Below are 13,084 nucleotides of genomic sequence, written 5' to 3'. Positions count from 1 at the left end.
TATTTAAGTGCTGACAGTTATTTCTGTTATTGTATCTCTAACTTAGTAATTAATTTATTAACTTACTTTTTTTTCTAGTCTCATTCAAATCTATTAACTTACTTTTTTTTTCTTTTTCATCTCATTCAACTCGTACTTAATTCCTAAATAAATATTTATAAATTTTTTTTTTATAAAAAAATCAATAAAGATATTCAAGTTTATAAAGTAATTAAAATTTAATTAAATCCTTAATATTCCTACTTTTATGTTTTTAATTCTAATTTTATCACTCAAAAAGTCTTAGAACTTTTTTTTATCACAATTTAGGTGAAATAAGTTATTGTTTTCATGAATAATCAAAATTTATTTTTTACTTTTAATAATTTTTTATTTATTTTTGGCTTACTTATTTATATTTTTTACATTGATAAAATGTTTTATCAATGTCTCTTAATTTTAATAACACAATAATATGATATTTTTAAGAGTTAATTAATCTTTTAAAAGTACAATAATATAAACGTTATTAATTTTATAAGTTATTATGCATCAGTTATAAATAATATTATACATAATTAATATCATTTTATTATATATTTTAAAAATTAGGCTACTTATTGAACTCTTCTAATAATAAGAATATATTGAATAAAATAGATAATAATATAATTAAAAGATAATGAATTAATTATTTTTTAATTCTAACAGCGCCATTTCAGTTTTCTTTTTACCTTTCAAAATGATATCTAAACATAAAAATAAAATTAAAAAGTTAAAAAATTGTTAGGTAAAAAATTAAATTAGAGTTTTCCGGACCCGAGATGGGTGATTCGGATGAGTGATTTGACCCGAATTGTGAGTGGCATGAAACGGAAAGAGATAATAAACAGAGGTTTTATTTCCATTTCCGTTGGAAGAGTTTGCTGGGTTGTCCTTCATCGTTCTCTCTTGATCAAGGTAACACTAACATTAACACTAACATTTCACTTATATTTTGTTTTTGGGTACTCATGTTTCATTTTTTAACCAACCCATTTCTCTGTTTGCACCATAACAGAAAATTCAACCATCATATCTGTAGATGGATTCACAGGGGTCATGAGATTGCCAACAATTAGGGCTACTTGCTTGTTGTTGTTTAGCAACTTGAGGCTTCAGCTTGTTTTAAAGGGCATAAAGGTATACCTTGTTTCTGTACTTATCCTTGAATTTGAGTGGGTACTTTTAAATTAAATGGAGGGTGTTACACCCTTAGGAGCTTATTAGGGTAAATATGATTACTTGTTTGTTTTCATGTAATTTATTGCGAATTCCATTACTGTTTTCTTTTCTATTTTATTCACTTGATTGTTCACTGCTTCCTGATTGTTTATAAGCTATCCACTTCCAGCATGTTACCACATTTATTTTGGCATTTTTTAAAACTTCTTATTGTAATCGTAATCTCAATCTAATACCTATGCTTGTAATTTCTTTACAATTGGATATCCTGAACTGCGTATGTGTTAGTCATTTTTTTTCAGCTTATCTTCATAATCTGCATTTGCGCTTAAAAAAACAAATACAAAATTCTCAGTGTATCTAATTATGTTTTCATAAGATCACTTAGATACAGTGGTGGACTTAGAAATTTCAATACTTGTTGCTAGCATGATTAAAGAACACGATGATAGGCATCATGTTGATCACTGCCAAAACCTCCCAAAACCTTTATTTCAAAAGTGCTTCTGATCATACTTGTGGAATTGTGGTGCATTAGCTCTAATGATATTGACAATCTTACATTAATTTTAAAGATATTATCTTGTCTGATGTACAGCTGCATTCTACCAAACTTTTCTTCCTATTCTTGTCTACTGTAATACACACTCCATCTTTCCTCTAACTTTAATGACATACCAAAGTTTAAACCATGTATTGTCTATCTCATTAACTCTTTTCTCCAGCTCCCATTTAGTTTTTACTTGTCAAAGTATCAATAATCCAAGGACCAAACCTAGACCACCACTGCCTGAACTTTTGACAACATTACCATCGACACTCCTGGCGATTTTTTCGGTCATGCTTCTGATGGCACTTCTGCCAATGCTTCTGATGCTACAACTTTGAACAATACCTGATCACTTCTTTCTTCTCTGTTTTGCTGTGATGACTTCCTTTGGCCAACCACCCTTTGCCAGTCAACTTATTCAACCAACCTCTCAGCCTTTCTAGCCACCATCATCCTCTTGTTGTGGATTGGTGAAGTTACTGGACCTAACTTTGACATGGCTTGCTAGTGGAATAATCTACGAATATCAATAGTCAAAAGGATGCAACTTGCAGTTTTTGTTTGAAAATCACTACTAATGATATTACTGATGCTAAGAGACACCAACTAGGAGTTAGGGGATCTGTTAATAGTTGTACAAAGTTTAACCCTCATGTGAAAACATTGATCAAGGAAGCAGTTTTGAAGAAAAAAACAGAAGGATGCATATGTGTCTAATATTCAAGAGAACAACAAAGATGAGGATGAGGTAGAATAAATTCACATTCTAAGAGGAAAAGACGTGCAACGTACTCTTCTTCCACTATTGCATAGAAAGGGAAAAAATTTAAAGGTCCCATTGATTTAATGTTTTTCTATAAGTTAGAGGAAACTGTTAAGGTAGGCAAGGTGAAGAGGCAACAAATGGTGCTTGTAAATAAGAGACAAGAGAAAGGACCATACAATTCATAGACTGTTAGTAAAAAAGTGCAAAGATATTCTTAAGTCCCTCTGGCTCCTTAGAAGTCCTGCGATTCTCTACATGCATGTTTTTTTTATATGCAATTGCCTTGTCTATTACAACCTTAAATAGAATTAAAATGTTTGACTGCCAATTACACCCCCCTCAGTTTTATGCCTTAAAACTCATTCTATAGTTTTAAGTGTAACTCTTGTTGATTTGTATTTTAATGGGTGATACATTATATGAAGCTCTGCATATAACATCTTGAGATTTTGAACAAGTGCAGATTAGAAGCCTCGGAGCACTATAACCTCTTAATACATGGCTTGTCGGGTGGGATCTTCAATTCTGAAATGTAGTTTTACGAATACAGAGAATGAAAGCTGCAAAAAATCATGTATAGCCCTTGCAACTTCCAGAATCCACAGTTGTGTCTGTGAGCCAAATATTAACAGGCTGACTCTAAAAGATGGCATGAAGTCTTCACCTTTTGCTCAGAGCTGGTAATTGAAATTATTCTAACAATTTGTACCTTGATCTAAAATTATGGTGATTTTTTATCATATCATTTATTTGTTGTAAGAAAAAAGAATGAAGCCTCTGTTAGAACAGCTGGTTAAATGAAGGATAGCCTAGAAAATACAGGTAGAGAAAGACCAAGAAAACCTTTGAAAGGAATTTAGATTTAAATGGCATCTATGAAAAAGTTGTTTTTTATTAAAATATAATAGTATAGCATCTGATGATTCGTATAAGTGGTAGCTGACCTCTGTGAAAAAGAGCTATGATTATTGCTGTTACCTATAATTTTTATATTATTGTTAGCAACTCTTGTCTTAAAACCTGAAAATAGAGATATCATGCTGCCTTCCCATGAATGCTTTCTTTTTTCTCACCTAACCTTGTGGATATATTTTTCTTACTCCTTTCTTTCCATTAAGATACTTTCTCATTTTGCATTATAGGATGCTAGAAATAAGCACGCCTTTACGTATTAACTGCCTGGACATTTTAGGCGCCTCTGAATCTTTATCCTTGCAAAAATATTAATTGTTTTTCATTACCCTGGTTCAGTTTCCTGGGAAGAAGAGCTGAGTGGAAAATAGCTTTTGCCTTGAACACAGGTGGAGTGTCTGGAAATGGTGACCAACAAAGCTTCAATGAAGCCAGTTCCAATCTTGGTGGTACTCGATTGGGTAGGATACTGAGTGCAGGTGGCAGACAACTTCTAGAAAAGCTGAACTCAACTAGAAAGAACTTACCCTTGAAAATATTCCTACTACTTTTTGGTTTCTACACGGCTAATGCACTAGCTACAATCCTTGGGCAAACTGGTGATTGGGATGTTCTGGTTGCTGGTGTTGTGGTGGCTGCAATTGAGGGAATTGGCATGCTAATATATAGAAAGCCTGCCAATGCAAGGCCGGGGAGGTTGCAGTCTTTTCTAGTGATGGTGAACTTCTGGAAAGCTGGCATATGTTTGGGTCTCTTTGTAGATGCTTTTAAGTTAGGCAGCTAAGAACCACAAGACTTTTCTTTTCAATTTGTTGTTGTATATCAGAAGACTCTGGTAAGTCATAATTTTTTAGTACTTCTCTTCTATTGCTACCTTATAGTTCTTTGCTAATGGTATACATGTAGTTGTAGCATGTGAATAATATATATGACGATTGCTTAGTGAGCTTTTGTCTGTGCACAGTGCACCCTTTTGCATGTGCTGTGTGAAGGATAAACTTTTATTTTCTTAGCACTCGAATTCATTTGCATGTACATCTGTCCTGTTGACTGAGTTGCTGTGTTTAATTGGAAACTAATTTAATGAGTCACTGGAGTTACCTGCACAGAGTGTAGAGCTATTTAAATTATACTAATGATGGGTGGTAAATACAAAGTAATATAGGTAGTGTCGCTCTACTTTTTCTTTTTTAGTGTGTTTGAAGTAGTGCTGGTAAGTTGTATGCAATGTGAAGCAACATAACGAAGTTGTGACCTGATTGAAAAGCAGAAATAATGGAAGGTCGCATGACAAATTGAATTTTGGGGAAAGGTGGGTGATGATTTTGCCAATATTATAATCATCACGTTATATATTGTGCAATTTTTTGTGCGAAAGCATTATGTTAATAAAGGTCTTGCCATCAATTTTAAATGAATAAATAGAAGAATGAATAATCTATGAAGTTTTTAAATGAGCGTGATGTATAAGATTTATATGGTTTAAATATCTTAAGGATCCCTAGTTTTCTTGCAAGGCAGATTATTACTTCACATCACAGTCATGTTTTTATCATGTTACATTCATATTTTTTTAGCTAATATATGCGGAGAAATGGAATTAACTATGGAAGGAAAATGATATCAAACAATTATATTGACTAATAAACAGCTCGTCTGAATTAAAGAATGCTGTCATAAATGGGACATACAAATTCCATCGAGCAAAAGGAACAAGGATGTGTTTTCTTCCCATTAAATCATCTAAAAAATAAATTTGAAATAAAAAATAGATTAAAGCTTTTCTTTCAAAACTTGGGCATGATTATATAGTTTCAAGCAATCTCATTCTTCAGCTGCAGCACTTGCGGCACTCAAATCCACACAAAGATCAAGAATCTGAAACAAAAGACAAAAGTGATGCTAATTAAGACAAGAAAACAAATCCAGAATTTATGACCTTTTCCTTCTTGAATATGATATTTTATTATGCAACATTATATTTGGGGCTTAAATGTTTTCGTGTAAATCATCCTATCAGATTCTCTTAAGGTATAGAAATTTTATGTTATGAGGTAACAAATTAGGTCTAAATTTTGCTCGGAGGTTGGAACTATGGAACAAAGAGCTATACATGCTTTTTAGGTCAAATCTACAAGTGCAGGTACCAATCCATATTCTGGTTAAAATTTAGCTTTATTTTTGAAAATGCAATACCATAAATAAGGAGTAAAAACAAGGAAATCAGTGTTAAATTCCAAGCACAAGCTTTTTTTGTCTAAATGAAAGATACCTTTTTATCAAAAGAAAGTAAAAATTACAAGTGTAGTCAATTAGAGATAGAGATCTATCAATTTCTTGGCATAGTCGTTTTGCTATATCAGTTTTTTTCCATTTCTTGTTCTCAAACTCTGTAATTGTCATAGTATGGGATGAGATATGTAATATGAATTGCATATTAAGTGAAAAGATACAAACCTTTCCAGTGATTTTACTGTACATCCCGACCACGTCTTTAACTGTGGTTTCAAAGTGTGTGGTAGGATCATAGCTCTGCAAGGATTAAACTTCAGATTATTACAATTTTTTTTTAAAATAAAAAAAAAGGAAAGAAATTCCATCTTATATGCTGAAAGAGAAGTGTAATAAGATTTCATACTTATCATGAAGGACACCAGGGAAAACCGTTGGATTCTAATTGTAAATTTACAGAACATGAGATGTTCATTACTTTATTTAAACCAAAATAATATTTGATTCTTCTTTCTTGCAACATGTCCTGACCATATTCATCAGTGATAGACTTTTGGATATTTTACGTTGTTAAATAAAACAAACAACTTTGTAATGAGTTAGTATGACTGTGCTCTAGATAACCCAATCAAGTGCCGTAATGGTTTGGAAATAAGAAACAACTAAAGAAAATAAAATATCCTTGTGAGATTCTATTCAATACTTACAGTAGAGATGAAACAACCATCAGCCTCATGATCATTGCAGGGTTCAAACCTGTCATACATGTCATAGAATATCTCATCTACAGGTCCAAGAAGGTCAATACCAGGCTTCAATTCCACCTCAGGCTGGTCAGTCTCTGCTTCTGTTGTAACAAAAGCAATAAATTTTCCTTTGGGTGCTACATTATGAGCATAAGAGCAGCAGAAGAGATACCTGCAATAACGAGGTACATGAGCAAACATAGCCAATAAAGTAGGAAGAAATAATCTTCACAAGTAAGAACTAATTTGAATTAACTTCTCATCAAGTATGTAAAAGAGAAAAACGAATGAAGGAGGTAAAAGGAATCAAACTTGTACACCCAAACTCTTTCATATAACTTCTAAATAAGCGCCTATAAACTTAACAGAACCCTGTCTTCCAATATTAAAAATGTCTAATAGAAGAGTTTCACAAGTAAAACTCTCACGAATTAGGAGCTAATCCAAATTCTTGAAGTACATTCTACTCACTAATTTTAAAATTTCTAAGTCGTAACTAGAAACTGAATGAACCAAATTAATGGATAAAGCATTGTTAGTCAGTATTTTTTCCCATTGGTGTAGGAAACTATATTGTTTTCCTTTGCTTTTATGATTTTTAAAATTGAAATTTGAATTGAATTTTCCATTTCATAACATATTTTGCAGTATAATAAAACAATCTCTGTCAGTTACAAGTACTTTGTGACTACAAAAGTCAACAGCGGTGTATTTATAGTGAGCCAAGTTTGGTTCTACAAGGATTTCATTCCTTTTTTTCTTCAAGAACCTGAATATGACATTTTTAAAGAGGGAATGACACAATTTTTTGTAGGACTTGTGAACCCCTGGAAAAGGCTGTTCCCTAGTGTGTTTTCTTATAGTTTTTGTTTTTTTTTCATGCATATTTAGTGAAATATGAAAGCATCGGAGTTGATAAAAGCAAACCTACATATCTGACTTGCGACCAAGCTGCTTCTGTGGCAGAATGACTTGTGCTGAGTGAGAGTCATGGGTTTCTGGAATAGGATGGCTCATAATACATATTGCACGTGAAACCTTTCCAACCTTGTGAACCTGTTGAATGCATTAAGTAGTGTCAGATGGAGTGGAGGAGATCACACTTTGCTACAATTCATGTTTTCTGACTTCAGACATTCATGTAAACCATGTCCAGTAACTAAATAGAACACTTGAGAAAACTTAGCTCACAGTCGTTGTTATCATAGAAATCTAACCTTATCAGATAGATACGATGGATCACACACAACTTTCTTGCATTTGGCTGTTTCTCCTTCTGAAGTCACACCGATGGCTTTCCCACTTTCGTCAAATTCCACCTGTGTACCACAAGATTAAATGTCAGGAGAAATGTACAACAAGGAACTTGAGAGTACCTTTGCTAATATTGGTTAAGGAGCATTTAGTATACATTCTAGTAGAGGCTTATAGTTACTTAAAAAGTAAGTCTAATTGATTTTTCTCTTTTAATATAATGTTTGTGATTAAATACTTTCTACTTTTGTTTCCTTAACCCATGATAGTACTGAATAGCATTTTGCTCTGTATATCGTGGATTCTTCTATTTATCACGCCTCAGGAGTTAAGCAACACAAAGTAAGGTAATGATCAAGTTACAAAAACTGAAATAGAACAGAATAACTAGTAAGGACAAAATTAACTGTTTTAAAATGACTCCCAAAGAAACTTCAAAGTTAAAATAAATTCTCTCGATACAAATTTCTATAGATCAATTGGTTTTCCTGTAACTTACCTTGCATTCTGGTTTGTTCAGCATGTAAGTTCCACCGTACACAGCACTTAGACGTGCAAATGCCTTAAGAAAATCAAAGAAACCAAAGTTTAGTTCCTGAAGTTTACCAAGATTAAAATGGAAACAGATATGGAGAACCTGAGGCAACTCTCCCAGTCCATAGAGTGGATATATGTAAGGTGAACCTCCTTGAAAGCGTGCTAGGGATTCTGCATAAACCTGTAGAGAGAAGACAACATATTACACGCTGATAAAGTTTAAGAAGTGACTCTGTCTGCAAAATATCAATGTAATAAACTTAAAATGCACAAGACAAAATTTCCATGAAGGAGATAAATGGGAAACCTGTGGAATCTCGTGATCTCAATTAGTAATTTCAATCACGTATACAAATCGATCCCATTTCAGGTAATCAGTAATTGACTTTTAGTTCTATAAATACTCGAGCGAAATATATGATAATAGTGTTGGCTCAGTACAAAAGTTTATGGGATAATTTTAATATTAGTACCTTAACTCTCTCTACAAAACCCTTGGCTGGCTCATCCAAGTAGCTGTCATCACGATGAAGTGCCAAGGCATGACCTATAAAGTCAATTGTATCATCTTCCAATCCATATTTCCTACATTTGGAGAAACCATTAAGCATGTAGTAAAGTAGATTTATTCAAGTGTTAAACTAGATTACAATTATATTTTACGCTTAGTGTGATTGAAGCAAGATTTCAAGGCATGAAAAATCAAGTAATATAGAGGAAAATAAAGGAATCAAATACATACGATATCAGCTGCCTTGCTGTAACTTGATTCAAATCTAGTCCTTCGTGAGATTTGGTATCATTCTCTTCATAATCTTGGACATAAATGAAGAACTTCCGAGCACGGCGCTTCTCAAACAGTCCCATTAAAGGTGATTTCAGTGCTTCAACATCTGTTGCAGGGACTTTGTGTATCTAGCATAAATAAATTAAGAAGTTCTGTCGTAAGATTTTTGTCAAAATGCAATAGGTTTGGTGAAACGTGAAGCTTGCAATATAGTAAGAAACATAAAACTTGTGAAGAATACAAAAAGAAAATAAATACGTTGCCTACCTTTCCCTTATTATACACAAAGCTTCCATCTACGGCTTTGAAGTTCAAGTACTTTGTAACATCTGTGTGAATGAGAACACGGACTAAAGCTCCATTGGCCAGCATAAACTACAAAAAAACAGATGAAAAGTTGGTTTTTGTTTCAGAAATAAATGGAAATGATAACTATACAAGAGACCAAATGATGATCCATGAAAAACAAAAATAAAATCCATTTCATGCATGGAAGAGAACTCAAGGTAACTTGCTCTGCTTTTCCACTTTAATTTATGTTAACAAAGAAACCAACAGAAGAATTTGGTCTACATTGCCTAATACTTGCAAGAGCCAAGAAATATAAACACATAATTAGCACATGTGTATTGTCCTACCAAAATTAGAAGGTAGATTTGAAAAAGGGTAGGTAGGGAATCCACAATGTGAAGATACTAACAAAATGCATCAATGTTTCAACTTTCAACTGCAAAATGTGATATATATACTTTTCTAGTTTTATGTTGTTCCACAGGTCAAGAGATATACGAGAGCAGTTAGTTACCTTAGGTATCATATCAACATTGTATTCCCTGCTGGACCCTAACGCCTCTGCTGGCTTATCATCTTCCCTAAATCGCTTCCATAGCTAAACGGCAGAAAATGGTTTTTATTATGAAAAATGAAAAGGAGAGAATTCACATGCTCCTATTGCTAATCTAACAAGTAAGTTACCTGTGTAAGATTGAGAGATGTAGAAGCCCCTCCATAGTAGTCATTTCTATCCATGTGCAACACCTGATTCATAAAGTGGAAGTAACATACTCAAATCACTTATAATTTTCAAATTTGATAATTATTTAACAACTTTCTTAATGCTTCTATATAATGATAATTATTTTCAAAGGGAGACAGAATTGCACTTCACAAAAGCTTTTTATCATGTTCCCAAAGTCTTTATCAACTTTTGCTAGGTCAGGCAAAATAGATGAAATTATGATATTAGCCTATGACTTAACTAATTGACAAAAATTATATTATGTTAACAATTAATTATATGCATAGTTTATTATTCCTATAATATATTATAACGATAAATGTTACTTTTTCAGTAAGTTTAATAAAAGAATTAAAATAAATAATTATGTTTAGATGTAATAAAAATACCAACTTTCACATAAGAAAAAAATATATGTCTGAGATTAGGAGTTCTATCTAAGTTGAATCGAGTTTTTAGTTTAATTTTTTATTTAACTTAAATATATTTAATTGAGTCTGGTCGAGTTTATTCTTTTTATTTAACGATCTAATCCAATCAATGGCTTGAATAATCGGGTTGAGTAATTTAAAAGATGATTATTTATTAAAAAAATAACTCTAACTTTTTTCATGTTTTTTAATATATAAGGTTACAAAATTCTTAATATATATATATATAATAATCATATCATAAGATATAAAACTATTTTTTATAATAAAATTATGGCTTAATTATATTTTAATATTATTTTTTACTCATTTTATTTAATTTATTCTAAATGTTAATAAAAGAGTTCAATTAAATCTCTTAATTTTTTAAATTCTAAAAATGTGACCTCATTTTACTCAATTAACAATTTAATAAACCGATGCTAATGGGTTTTAATTTATGCATAATGTAATTTATAACCAATGAATGATGAAAAATTATAAAATTAATGACATCAATTTGAACATATCAAGATTTACATTGATGAATTAAAAAAAAAAGAGGGATTTGATGGAATCTTGAAAGATATCACACTATTGTAATTTTAAAATATATGAATTTGATTATACCAATTATGAATAGAGAATACAAAGTGAATAAAATAAATAATCAAATTATAAAAAATAATTAAATCTAAAATTATTAGATAGATAGTATTTTTTATTGTATATTTATTAAGTAAATGGGTTGAGTTTGATGGAATTTATTTTGAAATTCATTAAACTCATTACACAATTCAATTCTAATTAAGTGTAATAAATAAAACTCAACACAACTCATAAAAGTGTAATTACTAGAAGATACAAAATATTCACTTGACAATTCAAAATAACAATATATTTAATTATATTTATTTTATTTTTAATTTTTAATTTTAATATATGTTCTTATATTATTAAAGTTGATGGTAAGTGAGTTTTTTTTAGGGTTCTGAAAGTTTTTTTTCTGCTTTCCCAAACATGTTATTAAGGATAGGCAAGGTAATTTTACTAAATAAATAAAATAGATTAAAAAGAAGACAAACATTAACTAAACTTTTATATGGAGTAACTAAACTAATTTCAGATATTGAATTTAGAAATTGAGTTAAAATTTAAATTTTATAAATCCTAACTACCCTCTCCTTTTCTCCCCTAGGCCCTAGCTTCATGTTTGTACTTCAGCACCTGCCACGCTATGAAAAGACAAGACTAAATACATCATTATCTTTTTTAACGTTCATTTCTAATTTTTTCTTTTCCTTATTTCACTTTTGTGGCTTTAGGATCTCATCTATAAGAATAAATGCATTGCCACTACCATGATTTTTAAAGTAATATATTTTAATCTTATTCATTTATAGTCTTCAAAAAAACAGTAAAATTTAGTAATAAAAGAAGTAAAACAATGAAATTCAGATAAATGTTATAAATCATGTTTTCCAAAATAAAAATAAAAAGTATTATGTAAATGATACAGAATTCATTTTAATAAATACTACATAAATAACTTGGTCAAATTTAACCATGTAATTATTAGTTACAAAGATCAATGGTGGTCTCGCCAAACTCTATCACAAAACAAATTCTCATCTGAGAAAAGTCCTTTTTCTTTTATACTTTTTATGTTTTATTTACATAAACTGGATCATCTCATATTTGATATGCAGTTATTGCAATTTTGATTAGCTTGATTTTTTTTATAAATAAGTTGACCTATTTTATTGTTTCTTGAAAGAATTTTTCAAAAATCATTTATAAGTGATTGCATTTCAAGCAATTTTGTTCTTCCAAAAATTGGAAAAAAAAAATCTGAAAGAAATGAATTGAGAGAATGATTCATGATTCATGTAGCACCACTGTTTTAGAAAGAAAGATTAAAATAAGAAGGAGAGAAAAAAGTAGAAGGAGATAGAAAAAGAATGAGTAATTTACCTTGAGGCCATCAACTGAGAGAAGACCACTGAGGATGCATTCCTTGAGACCTGTGCCCAGCACAATTACATCGTACTCTTCATCCATCGTAGGTTGATTGATTGATTGAGTTTCGGAGAAATTGAAAAGAAAAGTGAAATGCAGACAGAACAAGAACAGGGAAAGAAAACGAGGTTTTGAATTTGGTTAGGAAGGAGATGAGAGAGAGGAACAAGGGATTTGCATATTAAGTGTTCAGGTTTTTGTGTGTGTGAAAGAGATTTGAAGCAGAACACGTCTTTAGCACAAGTAACGAGACTAACGCTCCCCAAAATAACTCTTCTCATAATGCATACACGTGTTTTCTGTTATGAAACCATTTGTTTCTATTATAGGTCAACTTTCAGTTCAGATGCTGAGGGACAATATTCTCGTATAATGCAAACTCCAATACATTAATTTACTGCATATTTCATTTGGCTTATGTTAGGAAATGCTTGCTTAAAATTATTTTTCGTCAATCAAAATTATTTTTTATCGTTGTAATTTTTTAACATTTTTATACATTCATGCAAGACAACACGTTAATTCTAATGTTAAGCAATTTTCAATATACTTAAAAGATGTAGCATGGTTTGTGGGTGGTATTGAGTAAAATTGATAAAAGAATTTTTTGAGGAGTCATCCAAAGGTAATTTTATGTATAAGATTTGAAG

The 13,084-nt window shown here is 31.1% G+C and overlaps 2 protein-coding genes across 2 annotated transcripts; one reads left to right on the top strand and one right to left on the bottom strand.

The window, feature by feature from the left end:
• Positions 1-836: 836 nt before the first annotated feature.
• Positions 837-4,443, top strand: LOC137811885 (ycf20-like protein). The gene is made up of 4 exons (XM_068613748.1): positions 837-939; positions 1,040-1,161; positions 2,983-3,199; positions 3,771-4,443. The coding sequence occupies exons 3-4, from the start codon at positions 3,018-3,020 to the stop codon at positions 4,213-4,215; spliced, it is 627 nt and encodes a 208-aa protein (XP_068469849.1). The 5' UTR covers positions 837-939; positions 1,040-1,161; positions 2,983-3,017; the 3' UTR covers positions 4,216-4,443.
• A 607-nt stretch (positions 4,444-5,050) lies between these two features.
• LOC137809748 (guanosine nucleotide diphosphate dissociation inhibitor At5g09550) lies at positions 5,051-12,607 on the bottom strand. The gene is made up of 13 exons (XM_068610833.1): positions 12,390-12,607; positions 9,963-10,025; positions 9,793-9,876; positions 9,255-9,362; positions 8,943-9,115; positions 8,674-8,785; positions 8,301-8,381; positions 8,163-8,225; positions 7,627-7,728; positions 7,341-7,465; positions 6,371-6,581; positions 5,889-5,963; positions 5,051-5,309 (listed from the first exon to the last, which is right to left on the bottom strand). The coding sequence occupies exons 1-13, from the start codon at positions 12,474-12,476 to the stop codon at positions 5,256-5,258; spliced, it is 1,338 nt and encodes a 445-aa protein (XP_068466934.1). The 5' UTR covers positions 12,477-12,607; the 3' UTR covers positions 5,051-5,255.
• Positions 12,608-13,084: the final 477 nt, after the last annotated feature.

This window comes from Phaseolus vulgaris, chromosome 2 (genome assembly GCF_000499845.2).
Source record: "Phaseolus vulgaris cultivar G19833 chromosome 2, P. vulgaris v2.0, whole genome shotgun sequence".
NCBI lineage: Eukaryota > Viridiplantae > Streptophyta > Magnoliopsida > Fabales > Fabaceae > Phaseolus > Phaseolus vulgaris.
This window is presented reverse-complemented; position numbering and strand designations above follow the sequence as displayed.